This window comes from Papio anubis, chromosome 16 (genome assembly GCF_008728515.1).
Source record: "Papio anubis isolate 15944 chromosome 16, Panubis1.0, whole genome shotgun sequence".
NCBI lineage: Eukaryota > Metazoa > Chordata > Mammalia > Primates > Cercopithecidae > Papio > Papio anubis.
In genome coordinates, this window is record NC_044991.1 from 55,653,623 (window position 1) to 55,668,796 (window position 15,174).

Here is a 15,174-nt window from a genome sequence, read left to right on the forward strand (position 1 = left end):
GAGCTTCCCTTACCAGAGGGAAGCCTTCCTGTCTACAAGGAGACTAGCTTTTCCTTCAAAGCCCTGCTAACCTAACTTGGGGTAGCTGTCTTAGAAGCCTCCCAATCCAAGTAACACTGCCAATAGCAAAGACAATACATGACCCCAATATGGCACCATTCCCGGAGGAACCAGCCTATAAGTTGATTATATTGGGTCTCTTCTATTTCAGAGAGGGCAACGACTTACCCCCACTGGAACAGATACATATTCTGAATGTGGATTTGCCTTTCCTGCCTGTAATGTGTTTTCCAGCACCCACCATCTGTAGATTTACAGAATGCTCTATCCAGCATTGTGGCATTCTGCAAAGCACTGCAGCTAATCAAGGACCTCATTTCATAGCAAAGAAAGGTAGCAGTGGGCTCACAGCCATGGGATCAATTGGCCTTACCCTATACCCCATCACTCACAAGTGGCTGACCTAAATTTACTGACAATTTGGTTATAGCACCAATTGCAAGACAATGTCCTTAAAGGGGTGGAGTTCTTTCTTATAGGGTGCAGCCTATGCTTTTAATCAGAGATGATTATATGGTGTTATCTCCTCCATTTGGGGCCCAGATTCAAGAGGTGGAAGTGGGAGTGACTCCGCTCACTATTACACCTGATAACAACCTTACAAAAATGTTGCTTCCGACAGTCGTGGCTCACACTTGTAATCCCAGCACTTTGAGAAGCTGAGGTGCGTGGATCACCTGAGCCCAAGAGGTTGAGGCTCCAGTGGACCAAGACTGCACCACTGCACTCCAGCCTGAGTGACAGAGTGAGACTGTATCTCTAAAAAATTAAAATTAAAAATAAAAAATAAATAAAAGTAGAGCCCTTGTGGTGAGTGAATGCAGGCTGACTCTATGTAATAGGGCTGTCGGACCCCAGTTGGGGTTGGTGCCTGTGGATGTATAGCAGTCCCAATCTGCCTGCTGTGTTAACCTCATGGCAGTGCTCACCAGCCTGGGTACATGTACAGAGGTGGTGAGAGGCTGGTGCAATGGAAGGTGGTTCTGCACCATACAGGTGTAACCAAAGGACAAAGGATCAAGGTTGTTAGGAAAAGGGCAAGAAGAAAACCAAAGCAACTGACTGTGGCTACACTCTAAGGGGGGCAGAGAGGGAAACATCTACAGAAGGGTGTTCTGCATGTAGACAGCAAGAGAACAGAGGGCTCCATGAATGAGGATCCTGAGGAGGTCGAAGGATGGGTATATCATGGGGAGGTATTAGAGTATCGGTGCAGACAGGAGCTTATGGTAAGAGAGGGGGCGGGGCCGGGCACAGTGGCTCACACCTGTAAATCTCAGCACTTTGGGAGGCCAAGACACGCGGATCACAAGGTCAGGAGATAGAGACCATCCTCGCCAACATGGTGAAACCCCATCTCTACTAAAAATACAAAAGTAAGCCGGGTGTGGTGGCACATGCCTGTAATCCCAGCTACTCAGGAGGCTGAGGCAGGAGATTTGCTTGAATCCAGGATGCGGAGGCTGCAGTGAGCCAAGATCACGCCACTGCACTCCAGCCTGGCGACAGAGCAAGAGTCCGTCTCAAAAAAAAAAAAAAAAAGAGAGAGAGAGAAAAAAAAAAGGGGGCAGTTTGAATTTAGCATTTCAGAGGTAGAGCAGTTCTAGATGAGCACAAGGGTGGGGTGGGATCCACGGAGGGGGTAGGTGAGATGGATAAAATCACTTGAGTAGAGGTCATAGAACCATGAAGCCAGGTGGTCACTTAAGTCACCCTGGAAGGTGGCAGGAGCTGGGATGCCTAGGAGGCTGTGGGCTAAAACAGTAATCAGGGAGCAATGCAGTTGGTCAAGGATGTCGGCAGCGACACAGACCAGGTGGGAAGGAGGCACAATGGACCCCCTAAAGGGGTACAAAAGTAAAGGTCAGGGAGTGAAGGGCAATAATGTATGGACCACCTCCTGAAGCCTTACAGGCAAAGTGGGCTTCTAGAGGACAGTGAGGTGACTCAAACTGTGCCTGGAGGGTAGCACAGGGTATGGATGGGCAGAGTGAAGGGCAGCTTCTCAGAAAAGCCTAAGGGTAAGGACTCTGTGAGGAGAGGCCACACCCTTAGTGAGGAAGGCCAGTCCCATCTTTCTCTTCCACTCCTGGGTCCCAGAAGTGGAAATCTCAGCAGTAGTAAATGGACCTTGGAATAGAATACCAGGAAATCGTTAAACCTAATGATTTAGTTAGGTACTGGTAGCCTCAATTCCAGTCCCCTGCTGGAAATAGTGAGGGAATTCCTGTGGCAGGGCGGCTGAACTGCTGGATAAGCATGGTCTACTGGAGTGAGAGAAGACCCTTGAGTGAAAATAGATGATCTCCAGCCTGTCCAAGCTAAGATATCAGACCATTAAGGAGGAAGATGCATGTTAGGTATAATCTGGTTGCCTTGGGGTATAATCCAGTAATTCCCAAATCCCAGGCCCTAAAGAGAGTTCACTGTCACTCCTGCAATCCCCCATTTCCAGCCTGTCTCAAGAACATATACTACTAAAGAACTCTTGGGAATTGTTGCTGGGAATGTAAAATGGTGGTACATCAGCTGCTATGGAAAAAAATAAACACAGAATTACCATATGATCCAGCAATTCCACTTCTGGATATATACCCAAAATAATTAAAAGCGGAGTACAGAGGCCGGGCACAGTGGCTTATGCCTATAATCCCAGCACTTTGGGAGGCAGAGGCAGGCAGATCACCTGAGGTCAGGAGTTCGAAACCAGCCTGGTCAACATAGTGAAACCCCACTTCTATTAAAAATACAAAAATTAGCCAGGCGCAGTGGTGGGCACCTGTAACCCCAGTTACTCAGGAGGCTGAGGCAGGAGAATCACTTGAACCCGGGAGGCAGATGTTGCAGTGAGCCGAGATCGCACATTGCACTCCAGCCTGGGCGACAGAGCAAGACTCCATCTCAAAAAAAAAGAAAAAAAAGTGGAGTACAGAAAATATTTAAGAGATATTTGTAGACCCACATTCATAGCAGATTATTCACAAGTAGCCAAGGGCTACCAGCAACCCAAGTGTCCATGGAAAGATGAAATGGATAAGCAAAATGTGGTATATGCATACAATGGAATGTTATTCAGCCTCAAAAAGAAAGAAAATTCTGACACGTGCTATAACATGGATAAACCTTGAAAATATTATGCTAAGTGAAATAAAGCAGTCACAGGAAGATAAGTTCTGTATGACTCCACTTACATAAGGAGTCTAGAGTAGTCAAATTCCGAGACAGAAAATAGAATGGTGGTTGCCATGGGCTGGAGGGAGGAAGACATGGGAGGTTGTTTGAGGGTATAGAATTTCAGTTTTGCAAGATGAAAATGTTCTGGAGACTGGTTGCACAACAACGTGAATAAACTTAACACTACTAAAGGGTACACTCAAAAATGGTTAAGATAGTAAATTTTACATCATGTATATTTAACCACATTTTTAAAAAATGTTCATTTTTTTTCAGCCTCCCAAGTAGCTGGGATTACATGTGCGTGCTACTACACACTGCTGATTTTTTTGAAAAAAAGTTCAGTTTATATATCAAAAAAAAAAAAGAAACAAAAATGTAACTACTTAAATAGTTGCCCTCCCTTCTAAAAATAATTTCAGGAGTATATAATGTATCTTAAGTCTCCTTTCTTTTACCATAAGATGCTTCTTAGTATCTGAAACTCAATGTATTTAGAACCAGCTCACCTTCTTCCCTGCCAAACTCACTCTTCCTTTCTCATGATTTTATTTAAGCCCTAAATCCAAGTCATCCTTGATTCCTTGCTCTCCTTCCTCCCCACCAAGTGCAATCATTACGAATTCCTTCCACTTTACCTCTTAAATCTCTGAGATCGGCCCCTTCTCTCCACCTCCACCATCACCACCCCTAGTACTGGCCATCCTCAACTTCTTCCTGGTCTGTTCCATCAGGCTCCTAACCATCTCCCTTGTTTCCATTTTGCTTGTTCCTTCCAACTTTTCCCCACTATTGCCTACAAAAGGAACTTAACACACACACACACACACACATACACACACACACATACACACACACACACACACCTCTTGCAAATCCAATTACATCAATCTTTTGTTAAGATCCTTTAATTGAGGCTTCCCATCATTCTTCAGATAATGGTGGTCTACATGTCCCTGCAGGGTGTGACCCCTACATGACGGGCATCAACTTCATCCATGTCCTGTTCTTGTTGCCTACAGCACTCCAGCCACACTGGCTCTCTTTAGGTCACTGTGTATGCCTCAGTCATTCCTGCCTCAAGACTTTTGTGTATATGCTCTTCTCCACCTCCATCCCACTTCCTGCACCTAAATCTACTCATTCCCTGGATAGGGTATTATTACTTCTTTTAGAGTATCTTCTCTACCTTTGACTCCCCGAGTCTGTGGCATGTTCTCTTAGGTTATTTGCTCCTATACCTCTCTTTACAGTGATTATGATCAAACAAATACTGAGTGATTATCAACTGTCTCGCCTGCTGGCTGTAAGCTCTATGAAGGCAGGCAGAATCCTTCTACATCTGTTTTATTATACTGGCTCAGCCTGCCAAACGGTCGGGACAAATTAATTAATTAGCCCAAGTTGCATTTTTAGGATTAAAAAAATGGCTTGACTTCTGGAGTCCCATAAGAACTGGTCACCGTTTCTCCTCCATGCCTTCCCAAATTGAGTGAGTTCTCCAGAATATTACTTCCAATGCACAAGAATCCTGTCAGGCAGATAGGACTTGAAATGCAATGTCTGCCACCTGTTTATCATTCATTCACTGACTCAGACATGTATCGAGTCCTACCTATGCATAAAGCTATGCACACTTATGAACAAAACTAAGTACTTGCTCTTAAAGCATTTCCACTCTGGTGGAAGAGGCAAAACATGCCCTTATATTTTTCTGTTAACCTCCCCACCCCCAAAACCGTATTTTTTAACAGGGGTCTAGAACCTCTTCGGGTTCAAAGCCTGACTCCACTAGTCAATAGCTGTGTAACCTGGTCACTAGTTGTATAACCTGGCCTCTCTGTGCCTCGGCTTCCTCATCAGTAAGACGGTATCTACTTCATGGGATTGTAAGGCTTAAGTAAGTTAAAACACATAAATTACTTAGCATAATGTTTAGTACATAAGAAAGGCTCAACAGCTGTTAGCAACTTAAAACATAAATATCCTCCCCAGTAAGCCTTAGACCCCTAATCCTTTCTGGCAGTACAGCGCAGGTAAGAGTAGGTTAATCATTCAGGTTGTGTCTGTGGCATGCACCGAACACATACTTTATTTTAAAACCTTATTAACATGTCAACAAAGCAAAGACTACATCTGATAAATAAGAGCTCTGTGATAATGAGGTCACTGTCTGCAGTACTCTTTGATTTAATAAGCCCGGGTAGGCAACAGGTATCTTCAAAATAATACAAGTAAAGTTGATATTTTAAAAGCGAATGTTGTATTAACTAGCTGGTGTGTAAATACTAAACGATATGGCTAACTTTGTCAGCTGATATCCCTTCTCCACAGAAACAAGTTGAAATAATTTCCTACTGATTTTATGGATTTTTAACAAAGTTTTTGCAATTTTTTCATATTGCACAGGCATATTTCTTTTTTTTTTTTTTCCCCCTGAGACGGAGTATTGCTCTGTTGCCCAGGCAACATTACAGTGGTGTGATCTTGGCTCACTGCAACCTCCACCTCCCAGGTTCAAGCAATTCTCCTGCCTCAGCTTCCTGAGTAGCTGGGACTACACGTGCACGCCACCATGCCCGGCAAATTTTTGTACTTCTAGTAGAGATGGGGTTTCATCATGTTGGCCAGGCTGATCTCGAACTCTTGACCTCGTGATCCGCCTGCCTCAGTCTCCCAAAGTGCTGGGATTACAGGTGTGAGCCACTGCGCTCGGCCAATGGCACAGGCATATTTATAAGAGAGAATTACAAATAAACAACAAATGCAACAGGTCTGTAAAAACTGCCACAGGGCATTTGTCTATCTAGGAAGTATATCACATTAGGTACCAAAAATTACATTTAAAAGTTTTAATATGTCAATGAGAATGGTATATAGTTTCATTAGCACAAACAAATGTCTTCTATTTAAGACTCCCATGGATGTCTTTGTGATCTTTACTTGCAATCAATAAATATATATATGTATATTTTTTGAGACAGTGTCTCGCTCTGTTGCCTGGACTGGAATTCAACGGCGCGATCTCGGCTCCCTGCAACCTCTGCCTCCCAGGTTCAAGCGATTCTCCTGCCTCAGCCTCCCAAGTACCCGGGATTACAAGCACCTGCCATCATGTCCGGCTAATTTTTGTAGAGATAGGGTTTCACCATGTTGGTTAGGCTGGTCTCAAACTCCTGACCTCTGGTGATTCCCCCACCTCGGCCTCCCAAAGTGCTGGGATTACAGGCATGAGCCACTGCGCCCAGCCTAAAATAACATTTTTAATTTTTCAGAGGGAGTATGCTATGTTGGCCAGGCTGGAGTGCAGTGGCTATTCACAGGTGCTATCACTGGTCCCTACACCCTCAAACTTTTGGGCTCCAGTGGTTCTCCTGCCTCAGCCTCTCCAGTAGCTGGGATTATAGGCACATGCCACAAAGCTCGGCCCAATAAAATATTTTTTAAAAACTTTAATGGGCAATTATTACATAGCAAGCACTGTTCTAAATATGCACTGGTGATACAGAGAGGCAAGAAACATGCTTTTGGCCCGGCTCAGTGGCTCATGCCTATAATCCCAGTACTCTGGGAGGCCGAGGTGGATAGATTGCTTAAGGTCAGAAGTTCAAAACCAGCCTGGCCACCATGGTGAAATCCCAGCTCTACCAAAAAATACAAAAATTAGCCAGGTGTGGTGGCGGGAGCCTGTAGTCTCAGCCACGCGGGAGGCGGAGGTTGCAGTGGGTCGAGTGCCACTGCACTCCGGCCTGGGCGACAGAGCAAGACTGTTTAAAAAAAAAAAAAAAAAGTTTTCAGCCCTGAAGGAGCCTGGTTTAGCAGAAGAAACCTATACAAATGTCGCCTAAACATACAAATAGGCCATACCTAACAGACCCTAGCACTGAGCCCAGTGAGGCCCACAGGATTCTATTGGGGGAGAATTAGGCACAGTTCCAAAAAGAACCCTTGAACTAAGTCATGAAGGATGCGCAAAATTCTTCAGTGAGATAAAGAGAGAAATGGCAGGGTCCACAAAAACTGCAGACTGGTTGGGGCCTTGTAATTCTGCGCAGCTGGAACGCAAGGTTTGGGTAGGAGAGCGGTAGATGACGGTGGACAGACAAACAGGGGCGGCCTTATAGATACATGTTCCACGAGAAGTTCATAGTTTTTCCTAATTAGGGAAGCTATGGGAAAATCCTAATCTGGGTAGCGACGTAACGAGTTTACACTTTAGAAAGATCCGTGGTTTAGGACTCTACAACTCCCATGGGAGGGCTGCCCTAAGCCAGGGGTTCTCACTTCCGCTGTTCCGGGATTCATGGACGACTCGCCCCCTTTTCCCAGTCTTGGTCAGCACTGTTACCCCGCCCGCCGTGCGATCCCGCCCCCCTCGGAGCGCCCCTGTGGTCTGACTTCAGCAGCACTTTCCGGCAGGAGACTGGGCACTCGCTGTCACCCGCGAACTGCCTCCCTCAACGAGATCTGAGCATCTTTCCGGAGGCTAACAGACCTGGGCTTCGAGTGACCACTGTGCTTGCCTCAGTGTCCTTTTCTGGAGCAGGGGAAGGCCCGGCTCCCTGCCCAAAGGCGGCTGTGCGCTAAGTGGCATACGCTCGGGGAGAGCCGGCGCGGGCAGACCCCAGCGCCAGTAGTGACGGGGGCGAGCGCCGCCGGGAGACTCCAGCCTGCGGGCGAGCGGGGTAAGCCAGGCCGTGGGCGGGAGGACGGGGCAGCTCACCGGTAAAAAGCAGAGTCCCCGAGTGGGTTCCAGTTCGCCGTGTAGCAGTCCATGGCTGGTGCAAACGGCAGCTGGGAAGCGCCGAGGGGATACCCACCTAGAGCGGGCTCCAGGCCGGCACTTCCGCTTCCGCCCGTCCGGGTCACGTGGCGAGGCCGCCGCCGCGGCCATCACCACTGTGGGCAACCTCACTTGGCCGCCGCCGCCGCGACCCCCGCCCGTAACTGGGCTTCGCGCCCGCCAAGTGGGCCCAGCCCTGGCTCCTGCACCCTGTGGCGGCCACCTCCATCGCCTTGCTTTCCCTTCGAGCACTGGGGGTCGCTCAGGGCGGGGCATGGGTGAACGGAAGTGGAAGCTGTGAGCGTCGCAGCCCGAGGCGCTGAGGCCTGAGGCGCCGTCGGGGCCACCGCGACGCTCGCATGGAGAGCGCTGGGTGCTGGGCTGCGCACCGACGGCTAACCCGGACCCACGGTCTCTGCGGAGCGGGAGCTTTGCAGAACCGACTGGCCGACCGGGGAGCGGGAACATGAGGCTTGGCCAGGAGCCCGCTGCGGGCCAGGCGCGCGGTGTGCAGGCCTACCCGGGTCGCGGGTGAACACCGCGGAGCCCCGGGACTTGGTAATTGGCGCGAGAGGGCGCGCGCATGCGCGGGACGGCGGCGGGCACGTGGCGAGGCTCAGGGCGGCGCCGCGCGGGAAGCTCTGCAGTGCCCTGGAGGCCTGCTGGCTGGACGACCCTCTGCCTCTGGTACCAAGTGTGATCAAGGCTGGCGCCACCATGGCTCTGCCGCCGTCACCTCCTCCCTTTAGCATTGAGCAGCCCCAGAGGGGCTAGCCCTGAGGCCGACCTGCCCTGAGTCCCCACCATCATGTGGCCTCTCCCTGCAGCCTGTCGTTGTTGGTGGCGGCATGGTCTTCTGTCTGTCGAGCGAGGAACCGCGCCGCCCTTTGCGAAGCGACATGGTCCACTTCCAGGCCTCGGAAGTCCAGCAGCTGCTACACAACAAGTTCGTGGTCATCTTGGGGGACTCCAGTGAGTGCCTCTTCTAGGGTGACGCTTCCAGTCCCACACCTTGCAGCCTGTTCAGTGTGTCTGGACCATTTGTCTCCATCTCACATCTCCTGTCTGTCCTCTGGTCTGTTCTCATCCAGTAGGTTTTCTCTTTTTATGTCCCACACATCTTCCACAGGTGTTCTGAAAGGTGTAATAACCTGTGCACTTTTTAGCCCATCCTTGCTCAGTATTTCTCGCCCTGACAGCCCCCCATACTTTCCGTCATTAAAGCGTTGCATTGTGTAGTGTGTCTCCAGGGTGACTTGGCCGACTTAATTTCTGCCAGGTGATCTTGGGTCACTGTATACTGCTGGCCGGGAGGCACAGCGAACAGAGCCAATGCCAGGACTTTTTAACCTCATCTTTTCTCCTGCGTCTAAGTCAACACTCCACGGAGCTGGTGTTGGGCAGCTCAGCCCTGGGAAAATGGGATCCTGGACTTGGAAGGAGCTGGGGCAGGCTGAGGTTTGCCTCAGCCTTGGGATCTCTGTCTCCTCCCAGTTCAGCGGGCTGTGTACAAGGACCTGGTGCTCTTGCTCCAGAAAGACTCACTGCTCACAGCTGCCCAGCTGAAAGCCAAGGTGAGGGAAGCTTGGTGGCCATGTCAGTGGTGGGTGGGCACAGACCCTGGCCTGGCAGGGTTCTCCTCCCTGGCATGGGTCTGACCAGTAGGGTGGGGGGGGTGGGTAGGGGGAGCTGAGCTTTGAACAGGACCAGCTGGTGGCTGGGGGCCAGCTGGGCGAGCTACACAACGGGACACAGTACCGTGAGGTCCGCCAGTTCTGCTCGGGCTCTGGCCACCACCTTGTGCGCTTCTACTTCCTCACTCGTGTTTACTCCGAGTACCTTGAGGATGTTCTGGAAGAGCTGACATATGGACCTGCTCCGGACCTGGTGATCATCAACTCCTGCCTCTGGGATCTCTCCAGGTTGGGGCAAGGGAAAGGGAAATACCAGTTGGGGATGAAAGTATGGCTCAGAGGCGGTCCACCCCTGTGCTCTTGCCCACCCTGTGTGTTACCCAACAGATATGGTCGCTGCTCAATGGAGAGCTACCGCAAGAACCTGGAGCGGGTGTTTGTGCGCATGGACCAAGTATTGCCAGACTCCTGCCTGCTGGTGTGGAACATGGCGATGCCCCTCGGGGAGCGTATCACTGGGGGTTTCCTCCTGCCAGAGGCAAGTGACTGAGGCCCATCAGGACAAGAGATGGGACAGCAGGCTGGTAGATAGGACACCCTGCTTTCCAACCCTGCTTCATTCTGTGGCTCTTAGAGGGTGCACTTTCTCACTCAGCTCCAGCCCCTGGCAGGCTCCCTGCGGCGGGATGTGGTTGAAGGGAACTTCTACAGTGCTACGCTGGCTGGGGACCACTGCTTTGATGTCCTAGATCTCCACTTTCATTTTCGGCATGCGGTACAGCACCGTCATCGGGATGGTGTCCACTGGGACCAGCATGCGCACCGCCACCTCTCACACCTGCTTCTGACCCATGTGGCTGACGCCTGGGGCGTGGAGCTGCCCAAGCGTGACTATCCCCCTGGTGAGCCCTACCATAAGTGGGGGGGGGTAGTGATGCACCGGGGCCCTCAGAGGACAGGGCTCAGAACCAGACTGGGACAGAGCCACTCAAGGGAAGTAGAGGTCCCTTGAAGGACCCCTGTGTCTTTTGCATGCACCTTCCTCAACCCCTGAGGAGGGTTAGATCACCGGAACAATATTCTTGTCCAAGTTCCAGTTTTCTGCAGTCTGGCTGTGTAGTCCTTTCTGTATGTTAGAAGGAGCTTATACAAGTATTGACCACACAAGGCAGCATGTTGCAAGAGTCCTACCCAACAGATTAACAGGAAAGAAAAGGGGCATGGGTGTGAGGAGTGGAAAGACAGGGAGGAAGGGCCATCCAGGCAGTGTGACAGAAGCAAGGAAGCCCACAGCTTGGGGGGTGGGGGTGCAGTCAGCTGGCAGGGTGTGGAACAGGTGTGTTGCATCGGGAAGGCCAGCCTTATGGACTCGGGCTCAATGGGCAGTGTTCCATAGGCTTCTTAGTTCGGCCTTAGAGTCCCAGTGTGACTGGTGCAACTTGGTGTAGCTCTCCTCTGTCCCCATCTCTGGGTCATTGGTGGAGGCTTCTGAGGGCCCCACTCCTCCTTGTTTTGAGGCACTGCTCCCCATCATATCTCAACTGTAGCACTCTGCTGCAGAACCTCGGTTTCCATGTCAACGTCCCAGTCCCTGCATGCACACAAAGGGGGCACCGTGGCTGATTGTCTCCATGGCTGCTTCTCCTCTGCATCATGTCCTTAAAGGGCAAGTTTCCTGCTGCCCTTGTTGACAACTCACCCCTTTCAGCCCCAGTGTCTAGCACAATTTCCCTGTACACAGTATCAACAGAATTGTATTTGTTGAATGGGAGGCACGAGTCATGTTAGAAGGCCGATTGTAGCAGCACAAGAGGATGTGGGGGTGCAAAGAATCCAAGAATATCGTAGAACAGACCTGTAGCACTTGGTAGCCAGGAGTTGGAGCATCAGGGAAGTGAATTCAGATTTTAGTTAAACATCCCAATTTTCTTGTTTAGATGTAATAATTAATCCCCAGCAAATGACGGGATGCTCTGAAGGTTGTAAGGCTAGTTTTGATGGCTTAGGCCTTTGAAATCCAATTTGGAGCTATAGAAGTTAGGGCCATGAAAAGGGAGAGTTGATTTGGGGTGGGAGGATGAGTCGGTAAGTTTGGTCACAGCAGATTTATTTGAGGTACGTTGGAAATACAGAGTAGGTTTGCAGTCATTGGTACCCAGCAGAGAGATTAAAACTGAGGGCACAATGGGAACTGTGAGGGAGACAGAACGATGCTCACACTTTGGATTGGCAGGAAAGGGGCTGTGGCGGAAACAAAAGGAGATGAGGGCAGGGGCACTTTTAGGAAGGACTGAGGCTACTGGCGATGTCACATGACTGTTGAGAAGAAGGGAATTTGTTAGCAAGTGGTTACATTTAGTAGGAAAAGTGTTGAGAGCATGGATTTGGATTAAAAGGGGGTGAGCAATTGAGGAGGAAATGAAAATTGGGCAAAACATTCCTTTTGGAAGTTTGGATGGTAAAGGGAAGTTGTTGGTGAAGGGAATAACAGGATCTTTATGTTTGGCTTATTTACTGGTCTATGGGGAGGAGGTGGGAGAGGAAAAAGTTAGATACAGGACCTGGGCAAACAAAGAAGGCTCTGGAGGAAAGTGTGAGGTCAGAACAAAGGTAGGTCTGAGAGGTAAGAGAAAAGGAACACACCTTGGGCTCGGCCTGAAATGAGAGGGAATGAGGAAAACTGGGTAGAGGGCAAGGGTGCTGCAGCCTGGTGGCTCTGCTCTCCAAGAGGAAGGAATAGAGCGTTAGAAGTGTGGACGGCCAGAGTTCAGGGCATCCTGGCTCCCAAGCCTACCTAAAACAACCATCCCATTCCTAGACCCGTGGATTGAGGACTGGGCAGAGATGAATCATCCATTCCAGGGAAGCCATAGGCAGACCCCAGACTTCGGGGAGCACCTGGCCTTGCTCCCACCCCCACCCTCTCCTTTGCCCCCTCCCATGCCTTTTCCCTACCCACTTCCTCAGCCCTCGCCACCTCCCCTCTTCCCACCCCTGCCCCAGGATACCCCTTTTTTCCCAGGCCAGCCCTTCCCACCCCATGAATTCTTCAACTTTAATCCAGTGGAGGACTTCTCGATGCCACCCCACTTAGGTAGGTGCCTCTGCAGCTCCCCTACCCTCTTGTACCTCCCCCTACCCAGCCTCTTATGCCTAGGTGAGCTGAGAGGAGTTGGGTAGCTCCTTGTGCCTCTAATACTGGGTTTGGTCACAGCAGTCCCTGAGTCTGAAACATCATCTGTAGGCTCATTAATCAGCTCACTGGTTGTCACTATTTCACCGTCTGAAGATAGGGGAAGGGCTATCCCTTTTTTGTAGATAGGGAAACACAGAAGCTCACCTGGAGGACAAGAGTTGCTTGAAGGCAGAGCTGCACTTACTCTGGCCAGAAGCCAGCTCTTATAATGACTGGTTTTTTTGTAGGATGTGGCCCTGGAGTGAACTTTGTGCCTGGCCCTCTGCCACCTCCAATCCCTGGCCCTAATCCCCATGGTCAGCACTGGGGCCCAGTGGTCCATCGGGGGATGCCACGCTATGTTCCTAACAGCCCCTACCATGTGCGGAGAATGGGAGGGTCCTGCAGGCAGCGGCTCAGACACTCAGAGAGACTGATCCACACATACAAACTGGACAGACGGCCTCCTGCCCATTCGGGGACATGGCCTGGGTAGACTGGATCTTGGGCTGGGACTGGATGTGCCAATGGCCCTGCAGGGCCTGCCTGGCACCTCAGGTACTGGGCTAGGGTGTCTGCTATGCCTGGTATTGTTCTTGTCCATTGCTGTCACCAATAAAGGCATGGAAGAACAGAGTGACAAATTCCTGTGTGAAGTGGATATCCCAAACCATGATCTTAAGAGTGGGGGAGGTTGCATCTGGGCTTTGTCCGACATGGGGCCTTTGACCCCACACTATTTAGAAATCATTGAATGTGCCTTCCTGTCTCACTGATTTCTACCCTCACCAGAACATGTGTATTTAACAGAGATCCTGGAGGGGTCCCCTATTGTCAGCACCTCTTTGAGATTGGGGAAAAATCAAGGGCTGAATGGAAATTGTCAATATTTTGTATGGAATTTTGGATCTGGCTAGTTCTTACCTGTACCTCCCGGTCTCATGCATTCGCGTGTATATTCGTTATTAATCTACCCCTAAAGATACGAAAACGCATAACCTTATCTTGCATAATTCTTGGTACATATGGACACACAGTAAGTGGTTGGAATTAAACCAGAAACTCCCAAACCCAAGTGGGAGACGTATTCGAAACTTCTGGTTTTTTTTTTTTTTTTTTTTTTGAGATGGAGTCTTGCTCAGGCTGGAGTTTAGTGGGGTGATCTCAGCTCACTGCAACCTCTACCTCCTGGGTTCAAGCAATTCTCCTGCCTCAGCCTCCCAAGTAGCTGTGACTACAGGTACACACCACCATGCCCAGCTAGTTTTTGTATTTTTAGTAGAGGGGATTTCACAGTGTTGGCCAGGATGAGCTCCATCTCTTGACCTCGTGATCCGCCCACCTCAGTCTCCCAAAGTGCTGGGATTACAGGCGTGAGCCACCGCGCCTGGCCTCTATTTGAAACTTCTAACTTGGTTGATGAGATATGCAATGGAAGGAAAGAGAACACAGACCAACTTCTTTGGTTCTGGTGGTAAGACAGAAAAGGAGCCGAGGGAGACAAAATCCAAGGTGGGTGCCGGGGTGGGGTGGTGTAGAGAGGCTATTTTAAGTTCTATGCAGAAGTTAAAACCAGGGAGGTACAGGATTTCAGCTTTAACAGGTAGTCTTGATCCTAGGTTCATGACCCTACAGAGAATGTCAGTAGTAGAGTGTGAGCTAAAATGTGGGCTAGTGTGAGGGATGGAGCATGGCAGTGGACTGATAAGTGATGTGAGGGCAGAAATATAAGGTAACATGAAGACCCCATAAATAATTTTGAAGTGGAATGGATAGAAGAGAAGGATGTGGCCGGGCACAGTGGCCCACGCCTATAATCCCAGCACTTTGTTAGGCTGAGATGGGCGGATCACAAGGTCAGATCGAGACCATCCTGGCTAACGCGGTGAAACCCCATCTCTACTAAAAACACAAAAAGATAGCTGGGCGTGGTGGCGGGCGCTTATAGTCCCAGCTGCTCTGGAGGCTGAGGCAGGAGAATGGCGTGAACCCGGGAGGCAGAGCTTGCAGTGAGCGGAGATCGTGGGGCTGTACTCCAGCCTGGGCGACAAGTGAAACTCAGTCTCAAAAAAAGAGAAGGATGCAGAATTCTTGCGTTAACTTTCCATACTTATTAATGAAATGTTACCTTGTTAAAGGACATAACATCTCACACAAAAGGAGATAGAAATAGCAGACCAGAAAAGTGTTGATCCTTGCTAGCCATCTACTAGACTAAATGCAAATGGAGGGAAACTAATGAATCAACACACTGGTGCTGGAAACTCCGCAGACAATATGACTTAATAAAACCCTTTAGTGGCCGGGCGCGGTGGCTCAAGCCTGTAATCCCAGCACTTTGGGAGGCC

The 15,174-nt window shown here is 49.9% G+C and overlaps 2 protein-coding genes across 12 annotated transcripts in view; one reads left to right on the plus strand and one right to left on the minus strand.

Moving 5' to 3' along the window:
* VPS16 (VPS16 core subunit of CORVET and HOPS complexes) overlaps positions 1-8,091 on the minus strand; it is a 29,451-nt gene extending 21,360 nt beyond the window's left edge. For all 9 annotated transcript variants that reach the window (XR_004179030.1, XR_004179029.1, XR_002515180.2 and 6 more), the window contains exon 1: positions 7,958-8,091. Coding sequence is in view for 3 of the 9 variants with exons in the window: in XM_021921187.2 (XP_021776879.1) it covers positions 7,958-8,010 (53 nt within the window). In the remaining 6 variants the exon portion in view is untranslated. The remainder of the gene's footprint in view (positions 1-7,957) is intronic.
* On the plus strand, positions 7,549-13,470 carry PCED1A (PC-esterase domain containing 1A). 3 transcript variants are annotated; one of them, XM_009216469.4, is made up of 8 exons: positions 7,549-7,919; positions 8,845-8,989; positions 9,512-9,591; positions 9,701-9,939; positions 10,039-10,189; positions 10,307-10,553; positions 12,470-12,745; positions 13,075-13,470. In XM_009216469.4, exons 2-8 carry the CDS (start codon positions 8,866-8,868, stop codon positions 13,320-13,322), a joined length of 1,365 nt encoding a protein of 454 aa, XP_009214733.3. In that variant the 5' UTR covers positions 7,549-7,919; positions 8,845-8,865; the 3' UTR covers positions 13,323-13,470. The 3 variants fall into 3 exon arrangements, with proteins under 3 accessions (XP_009214733.3, XP_003905038.3, XP_009214734.3); XM_003904989.4 differs by lacking the exon at positions 7,549-7,919 and adding an exon at positions 8,099-8,575; XM_009216470.3 differs by lacking the exon at positions 7,549-7,919 and adding an exon at positions 8,464-8,575 and having other exon boundaries at positions 10,433-10,553.
* Positions 13,471-15,174: the final 1,704 nt, after the last annotated feature.